General features: G+C 43.3%; 1 protein-coding gene across 3 annotated transcripts; it reads left to right on the forward strand.

The window, feature by feature from the left end:
- The first annotated feature begins 33 nt into the window (after positions 1–33).
- On the forward strand, positions 34–5,308 carry LOC139392569 (ATP synthase subunit gamma, mitochondrial-like). Of its 3 annotated transcripts, XM_071140619.1 has the most exons (10): positions 40–129; positions 683–717; positions 907–1,038; positions 1,455–1,662; positions 1,795–1,938; positions 2,136–2,200; positions 3,104–3,259; positions 4,418–4,514; positions 4,826–4,847; positions 5,094–5,162. In XM_071140619.1, exons 1-9 carry the CDS (start codon positions 89–91, stop codon positions 4,830–4,832), a joined length of 885 nt encoding a protein of 294 aa, XP_070996720.1. In that variant the 5' UTR covers positions 40–88; the 3' UTR covers positions 4,833–4,847; positions 5,094–5,162. The 3 variants fall into 3 exon arrangements, with proteins under 3 accessions (XP_070996721.1, XP_070996720.1, XP_070996722.1); XM_071140620.1 differs by lacking the exon at positions 4,826–4,847 and having other exon boundaries at positions 34–129; positions 5,094–5,308; XM_071140621.1 differs by lacking the exons at positions 4,826–4,847; positions 5,094–5,162 and having other exon boundaries at positions 4,418–4,518.
- The last annotated feature ends 4,243 nt before the right edge of the window (positions 5,309–9,551 follow it).

Below are 9,551 nucleotides of genomic sequence, written 5' to 3' on the forward strand. Positions count from 1 at the left end.
AGTAACGCGAGGTTTGTTTTTCCGTCCACATCCTGCCATTTACTTGCGCTTGCGCAGTCCTGCGAGTCTGACCTTCATCGAAGTAATTATGTTCGCCAGGACCAGCGCGTTGGTGTTCCTCCCACAATGGTAACGTTTTATTAGCAAAATTACGTATATTTCAAAACATGATTTTGAGCATTGTGCTGTCGTACACATAAATCACTAATGTACGCCGTATGCGTTGACGAGCCATGTGAAACATTGCAAGGGCGCGCTAACCCGCAGGCCGCAGATGGTGTGTGGTGCAGAGTGAATGGTCAGGTTCAGCCTAAACTGACATTAGCTTACTAACCATGTCATTGAAGTGTGTGACAACTAACTAACGTTGATTAAATGGTCCTTTTAGTAATTCGTACGATGCCAGATGTTTTCAGAACAGCGTTCAGTTCTTGTCATTCACTGTCCCTCCCACTAACTAAGTTAGCATGCATTCTCTGGATAAACCTAACATGCTAACTATTATCTGGTGACATGGACTGTAGTTTAACGTTAACTAGCTGATTGCTAGTATAGTTGTACAAACAACATGCATAGCTATTTGTATTGGTTTATAAACCCTGAATTGAGGATGTCCACGTTATGTCGCGAACTTGCAATTATAATGTTCTAACTTACCTAGCTAATTCTGTTTGTTTTGTAGTGGGCAGGTCAGGAACATGGCTACCTTGAAAGACAGTAAGTGTTTACCTTGCCATCTCTTTAACTACTCTGTGTTACATAACATTCACCCTTTAGCTTCCTCTTTTTAAGTCTTATGCACAAGTGAAACTTTTTTGAATCATGATGATATTGTAGTTGTGCGTCTCAATGTTATTGAACCTCAAATGTTTAGTCAGTCCGTGGCATCCATCTTTCCCATTCTAGTCACCATCCGTTTGAAGTCCATCAAGAACATCCAAAAGATCACCAAGTCCATGAAGATGGTGGCCGCTGCTAAGTATGCCCGCGCTGAGAGGCAGCTGAAGCCCGCCCGCGTCTATGGAAATGGTGCTGTGGGTATGTCATTGCTAACTCTGCATGTTCTCTCTCTCATATATATATATATCACACACACACTAAAGTCTAAGGGAATGGATGGTTTCTATGTGAAGTTCATCACTGTCTGTTATTATGGTCCTCTATTAGGACCATAGTGAGAAGGCAGGGGTAGGTCAGGGCCTATATTCATAGTCTCAGAGTAGGAGTGCTGATCTAGGATCAGTTTAGCCTTTTATATCATAATGAATAAGATTACATGGACAGAGGGGACCTGATCCTAAATTAGACCTGGTACTGAGGCGCTTCTTGAATACTATCCCTGTACTGTCACGGTCGTTTCACACACATTTATTGGAAATGTTTTTCTGGTGTTTGCCAATGGCATTCAACAAACCTGTTGACGGTCCCTCTTCTCTTGCCTGTGTGTCCTCCAGCCCTGTACGAGAAGGCTGAGATCAAGGCCCCGGAGGGAGTGGCCAACAAGCACCTCCTGATCGGTGTGTCGTCTGACCGTGGTCTCTGTGGCGCCGTCCATTCCAATGTGGCCAAGGCCATCAAGGCCAAGATTGCAAACCTCACCGGCGAGGGCAAGGAGGTGATGGTAGTCAATGTGGGGGACAAGCTGAGGAACATCCTGCAGAGGTACAGAATGATAACCAAGAAATACAGCCACTTTACTGATGCCCACAGCAACAGGTCCAGTCTAGTGGTTTCCTTTTGGAATTTAGTTTATTATCTTGACAAGTGTTCCCTCCCTCCCTCCTCGCAACCCAGGACACATAGCAATTACCTGCTGCTCAGCTGCAAAGAGGTGGGCCGCAAGCCCCCCACCTTTACCGACGCGTCCATTGTCGCCACAGAGCTGCTCAACATGGGCTACGAGTTTGACCAGGGTGCTGTAATCTACAACAGATTCAGGTATGAATGGACTCCTTCCACAGCCACATTTCAGTGTCTTGTCTCCTCCAAATGGTTTCTTAATTGAGCCACTATAAGGAGATAACTGTTTGAATGGGAAGATTCACGTCAAGTCTAGTCCCATCCTTATCCTTCAAACTACATAGCCAATTATCAGAACAAGTCTTGAAGGGATGTTATTTTCCCCCCTCATTCAGGTCTGTGATCTCCTACAAGACTGACGAGAAGCCCATCTTCTCCATTGATACTGTTGCTAATTCAGGTACAACACCATTGGTTTGAAGGTCGCTTCCACTCTTTAATCTAAGTTGTTGGGGGGGGGGTTGCTAAGCTGACAAATGGAATTGTTTTAAGGTGGTCATACTATGGATCATTTAGCTATTTGATTTACAATTTTAAGACCCCTTTATGTTTCAAAAGAATATATACAAATAATATAGATTTTGGCCTTGACTATTAACGCCCATGGAAATGCCTTGAATAACACATTCATACATGGCAAAAAGGACAGTCCAAAAATAAATCATAAGCGATGAGGTTTTGATGGGGGGTGGGGGTAGGCACAACTACCTCTTATACTTCCATTTGTTTTTTAAAACTAGTACCGGTTACCTTCAGATGAATCCCATGACACTTGTGGGGGTCATAGAGCAAAACGGAGAACACCATCGGGTTCGTGAGAATCTTCTTTCAGCAGTAGGGGTCCTATTAGTTTGTTGCCCAATCGGTTCAGACGCTACCAAACAGAAGTTGCCACATCGACAGTACTGACTTCATGTGAGTCTCCTGACGTTTGGTGGGGGGGGTTGAGGAAAAGGAAGACACTATTGTGTTTGTGAGAGTCCCCTTTCCAGAGTGCTCATAATAGTTTTGTAGGCCAAACGTTTTCGCGAGAATAACAATTTTCGGAATGTCTCATGTTCTGCCACCTTTCACTGCAAATGTGGAAGTGCTACATCGGTGGATTGAGACGCATCCAATGAAGAAAAAACCCCATCTCCAACTTAAACTGACAGATTTTGATGGGGATGTTTTTGGTAAAATAGGTTGACGCACCGGTACATCAATCGACTAGGGGATAAAAATCGACCGACTGCTTTAAGATGTATGCCCCACAAAATGACCGACTGATATCATATGTCTTCTTTTTCCACTTCTGTAACAGAGAACATGGGCATCTATGATGACATTGATGCTGACGTGCTGAGGAACTACCAGGAGTTTGCCCTGGTCAACATCATCTACTTTGGCCTGAAGGAGTCCACAACCAGCGAGCAGAGTGCCAGGATGACCGCTATGGACAGCGCCAGCAAGAACGCCTGTGAGCATCTTCCTCCTCCCCAGCCTCTATAACAACTGGCTTATTGCTCATCTTCCTCACTTGTCTTTTAAATCAAATCAAATGTATTTATATAGCCCTTCTTACATCAGCTGATATCTCAGTGCTGTACAGAAACCCAGCCTAAAACCCCAAACAGCAAGCAATGCAGGTGAAGAAGCACGATGGCTAGGAAAAACTCCCTAGAAAGGCAAAATTCTAGGAAGAAACCTAGAGAGGAACCAGGCTATGAGGGGTGGCCAGTCCTCTTCTGGCTGTGCCGGGTGGAGATTATAACAGAACATGGCCAAGATGTTCAAATGTTCATAAATGACCAGCATGGTCAAATAATAATCACAGTAGTTCTCGGGGGTGCAACAAGTCAGCACCTCAGGAGTAAATGTCAGTTGGCTTTTCATAGCCGATCATTAAGAGTATCTCTTCCGCTCCTGCTGCCTCTAGAGAGTTGAAAACAGCAGGTCTGGGACAGGTAGCACGCCCGGTGAACAGGTCAGGGTTCCATAGTCGCAGGCAGAACAGTTGAAACTGGAGCAGCAGCACGGCCAGGTGGACTGGGGACAGCAAGGAGTCGTCATGCCAGGTAGTCCTGAGGCATGGTCCTAGGGCTCAGGTCCTCTGAGAGAGAGAGAAAGAAAGAGAGAATTAGAGAGAGCATACTTAAATTCACACAGGACACCGGATAAGACGGGAGAAGTACTCCAGATATAACAAACTGACCATAGCCCCCTGACACAAACTACTGCAGCATAAATACTGGAGGCTGGGACAGGAGGGGTCAGGAGACACTTTGGCCCCATCCGAAGATACCCCCGGACAGGGCCAAACGGGAAGGATATAACCCCACCCACTTTGCCAAAGCACAGCCGCCACACCACTAGAGGGATATCTTCAACCACCAACTTACCATCCAGATCAAGTCGTAGTCTTCCTGCCTGCCTCATAGCACACACAGTAGCTGTAGTCCTTTGTGATTATCTTCCTCAGTCTCCCTCTACTGCTTGATTGACCTAGTGTAATGCTTCTAGGGTTGCCATTGATATTACAATATCAGCTAATCTGGTTGCCAGGTCTGTGTGCCTGCACTTTGATGGCTTTGTTCTCTGATTCATATCAACCCTGGCTCTGTTCTCTCCCCTCCAGCTGAAATGATTGATAAGCTGACCCTCACCTTCAACCGTACCAGGCAGGCTGTCATCACCAAGGAGCTCATTGAGATCATCTCTGGAGCTGCTGCCCTGTGAGTACTGTTCACGATGTCAGTTTCTTTCTGCCCATCTTGCTCTTTCTCTGTTTCACTCTTTGCCCCTCTCTGTTTCACTCTGCCTTGGTGTTTGATCTGTCCCTCAGTAATGTTTTTTTCCCCACACACAAAACAACCCCACTCATTCTTAACCTTGATTAGCTACCTACGTCTTTGAAAATAATTTGACTCCTTGCATGAGCCCACCCATTCTTTGTCATTAAACATGGAGTTATTTTTAAGTTTGTTCACTAACCATTATTTTGTCACCCTTATTACTCCACTCCAACCCATCATGTTGGTATCAGGACCTAAATCATGTGATCGTAGGTAAAAGTCTCTAGGATACACTCACTGGACACAGAAAGGAAGAAAAACGTGCTATTCGGAAAACCATCCCACTGTAGTCTAAGATAGAATAGCTCCCTCTAGGGCCTAGAGTGTTCGATCATGTATCCTGTGTTTTGTTAAAAGCAGATTAGAAAGCCTGTTATTCCCTCACATTTACTGTGATATTTTGGTTGGGTATTTTGATTTCATCCTGTTTATCTGAATGCGTGTTCTCTGTGGTTTCAGATAAATGGATGAGGTCCTCCTGCCATCCATCGCCAGTGGTTCTGGAATACATGCTTCTAAATACTTCAAACGGCTGTCGTCGAGAGTTTGTGAACATTTGTGCTTCTATTTGTAAAATATATGAGGGAAAAATTAACCTCTTACAGAGAAACATGTTCCCTTCAGATGTCCTCCTAGTTCCACTCACAATAAATCCTACTTGTGACCATGAAAAAGATGAGTGTTGAGATGTTTGAACATAAACCTAGGCTACAATTTTACATTGCTGTTTTGTTTTCCGCCAAATAAAAATGCATTTCAAATATATATATATTTTTTAATTCCCCCTAATTTCAAACAGTCAATTTATACATTTGGGAGATTTTTTTTCTTCTCTCGCCTGAGTAGCCTCGTTTCACTGCCAAAAATAAAATTAAACCATCTAGTCTTCAGTGAAATAACACCATGTCAAACAATTAACATCCAATTACATTAACCGTTACTCTCGCAGGAATTTCACTAACGATCTGTATGTTGCCAAACGTAGCTGCTGCTCTTTCCATTTGCTCGAAAATTGATAAATAAAGTAAGGTCCGCGTCCATAAGAGACACATACCAGCTCTATTGGTTGTACTGCCACTACTAGCAGTACTACACCTGCACCTGTCGACGACGCAAGTTGTTCTGCTTCCACGAGCACATCCAATGCTAGCATCAGTAATTCTACATTTGTTGTTAGCCCAGATAACATGGACACTGACAGTTGTGAATCTGATGCAGCTGAAGAGCTACTGCCCCCTTACCCGGGAAAGCACCGAACAACAGACGGATGTGGGAACATCGAAGAGGCGCAAATATAACTACATTGATTTGTGGTTCACTTATATTGGGAGTAGTGCCTTTCCTCAACCACAGTGTGTTATATGTGCAAAAGTACTATCTCACAACTCGATGAAACCTTCACCCTTGCGTAGACATTTAGAAACAAAACATGCCAATTTGAAAAATAAACCATGGGAGTTTTTCGAGTGAGATTTAAGACGCGTATAAAAGCAACATATACCATTAAGAAGTGGCTAGAAGCGTCTATGGTGAGCTACCGAGTGGCTAGGACAGGTAAACCCCATACTATTCTGCTGCCGCGGATATAGCTGGGGGGAAAGGCCCAAAACACCATACAGACAATGCCGTCATCAAACGACACTGTTTCACGATGCGTCAGTGACATGGCAGGGGATGTTTTGAAACAATGAATGCTTTGCATACAAGCCATTAAATTCTATGCATTACAGCTGGATGAGTCAACAGATGTGGTGGGCCTGGCACAGCTCCTGGTATATGTCCGTTACGTTTATGGGGGGGGGGGTCAATTAAGCAATACATCCTATTCTGCAAACCACTGGAAATCAGGACAAAATGAGAGGATATTTTTAAAGTACTGGACAGCTTTGTGACATCAAATGGACTTTGGTGGTCAAGATATGTTGGTATCTGTACTAATGGCGCAAAAGCCATGACAGGAAGACATAGTGGAGTGGTAATGCGCGTGCAAGCAGTTGAGAGGCTTTTGCTGCCAATTGGGTGCGCAATTACGGTACTTTCCCGAAACGGATGACACAAACAACTGGATTCGTTATCCCTTTCATGCCCTGCCTCCAGTCCACTTACCGATATCTGAACAAGAGAGCCTCATCAAAATTGCAACAAGCGGTTCTGTGACAATATCATTTAATCAGAAGCCACTGCCAAATTTCTAGGTTGGGTTGCGCTCAGAGTATCCTGCCTGGCAAATCTCGCTGTCAAGATACTGATGCCCTTTGCAACCACATACCTATATGAGAGTGGATTCTCAGCCCTCATTAGCATGAAAACTAAATACAGGCACAGACAGTGTGTGGAAAAAGACTGAGACTCTCCAATACAACCCAACGTTGCAGAGTTATGTGCATCGTTTCAAGCACACCCTTCTCATTAACCCGTGGTGAGTTATTCACAATGTTTGATGAATAAAGAGCCAAATTATTGATTATTAATATATTATTATTTGTGCGCTGGTCCTATACGAGTTCTTTGTCAATTCCCACGAGCCTGGTTGTGACAAAAACTCACCCCCTTTCTTATGATTAATAAATGCATCGTATAGTGTGTGTCTGGCAGGCTTACAATGATGTCAAAAAACAACATTTGAGAGTGCGCTGACCCTGGTGCTAGAGGGGGTACGACAGCTGGAGGTTGAATGTTTGAAGGGGTACGGGACTATAAAAAGTTCAATGTAGATCAATGTATCTCTCAAAAGGTTATCATTGCACTCAATTCCTTTGAAATAAAAGTTATGGTATTTGTCTACACTGAAAAAATATATAAACGCAATAATTTCAAAGATTTTACTGAGTTACAATTCATATATGGAAATCAGTCGATTGAAATAAATTAATTAGGCCCTAATCTATGGATTTCACATGACTGGGAATACAGATATGCATCTGTTGATCACAGACCCTTAAAAAAAAGAAGGTATCAGAAAACCAGTCAGTGTCTGGTGACCACCATTTGCCTCATGCGGCGAGACATCTCCTTCACATGGAATTGATCAGGCTTTTGATTGTCGCCTGTGGAATGTTGTCCCACTCTTCAATGGCTGTGTGAAGTTGCTGGATATTGGCGGGAACTGGAACACACTGTCGATCCCAAACATGCTCAATGGGTGACATGTCTTGAGTATGCAGTCCATGGAAGAATTGAAAAATGTTCAGCTTCCTGGAATTGTGTACAGGTCCTTGTGAAATGGTGCCATGCATTATCATGCTGAAACATGAGGTGATGGCAGAGGATGAATGGCATGACAATGGGTCTCAGGATCTCATCACGTATTGATGCATTCAAATTAACATCAATAAAATGCAATTGTATTTGTTGCCTTTAGCTTATGCCTGCCAATACCATAACCCCACCGCCATCATGGGGCCATCTGTTCACAACGTTGACATCAGCAAACTGCTCTCCAACATGACACCATACACGCTATCTGCCATCTCCCTTGTACAGTTGAAACCGGGATTAATCCGTGAAGAGCAAACCCCTCCAGTGTGCCAGTGGCCATCGAGCATTTGCCCACTGAAGCCGGTTACAACGCTGAACTGCAGTCAGGTCAAGACCCTGGTGTGGAGGACGAACACGCAGATGAGCTTCCCGAGACAGTTTCTGACCGTTTGTGCAGAAATTCTTTGGTTGTGCAAATCCACAGTGTCATCGGCTGTTTGGGTGGCTGGTCTCAGATGATGCTGCAGGTGAAGAAGCTGGATGTGGAGGTCCTGGGCTGGCGTGGTTACATGTGTTCTGGAACTGTGAGGCCGGTTGGACATACTGCCAAATTCTCTAAAACAACATTGGAGGCAGATTATGGTATAGAAATTAACATTAAATTCTCTGGCAACAGCTCTGGTGGACATTCCTGCAGTCAGCATGCCAATTGCACACTCCCTCAAAACTTGAGACATCTGTGGAGTTGTGTTGGATGACAAAACTGCACATTTTAGAGTGGCCTTTTGTCCCTAGCACACGGTGCACCTGTGTAATGATCATGCTGTTTAATCAGCTTCTTGATATGCCACACCTGTCAAGTGGATGGATTATCTTGGTAAAGGAGAATGCTGACTAACAGGAATGTAAACAAATTTGTGCCCAAAATTTGAAAGATATGTTTTTTTGTTCGTATGGAAAAGTTTTGGGATCTTTTATTTCAGCTCATGAAACATGGGAGCAACACTTTACATGTTGCGTTTATATTTTTGTTCGGTGTAGATCAACATTTTTCAACACAGCGATATTCTATGTAACAAAGAAACAATGAATGAACTGGTTATTCAACGAGTTTGTGTGATATCTAATGTATATCCCACCTGCATTTATCAATATTGTTATCCCACTGATATAACTGTTCTGTTAAATACAGTCAATGGTAATGTTTATGTTGGTCATTTTGTTGCAGAACTTGATTCTACGACTGAAATGGGATGAAAGGTTAAGTACGCTTTTCATTGATGGTATCCGGGGCTGCAACGTTTCGTCAGTTCATTTATGAACAGTGCAGTCATACACAATTTACTCACTGTGTAACCAATGAGTTATTAAAGATTTATAAACCATCTATACTTGTTATTGACCTATTGCTATATAACCTTTATAAAGGGTTCTCATTATTCCTGTTATTTCAAGAGTTTTTGTTGTTGCTGTAGTAGGTCTTGTAAGCGGTGTTAGTTTCGTGATATCAGATGAGTCTCAGCCCAGCATCTTAGAAAAATAAAGCCGGATGCTATTTCTTGTCTGTTATTTTTACACCTTTAAAAATGAGTGCAAAAGGTGCTCTTAAGAGCTTAGCGCCAATACTATGCTAACACATCCATAAGATTTTATATTAACCAGTGTGTGTCTGTCCCACTCTATAGCGCCTCTTTTGAGTGTAACCTCATCTGAGTGGGG

Source organism: Oncorhynchus clarkii, chromosome 33 (genome assembly GCF_045791955.1).
Source record: "Oncorhynchus clarkii lewisi isolate Uvic-CL-2024 chromosome 33, UVic_Ocla_1.0, whole genome shotgun sequence".
Classification (NCBI taxonomy): Eukaryota; Metazoa; Chordata; class Actinopteri; order Salmoniformes; family Salmonidae; genus Oncorhynchus; species Oncorhynchus clarkii.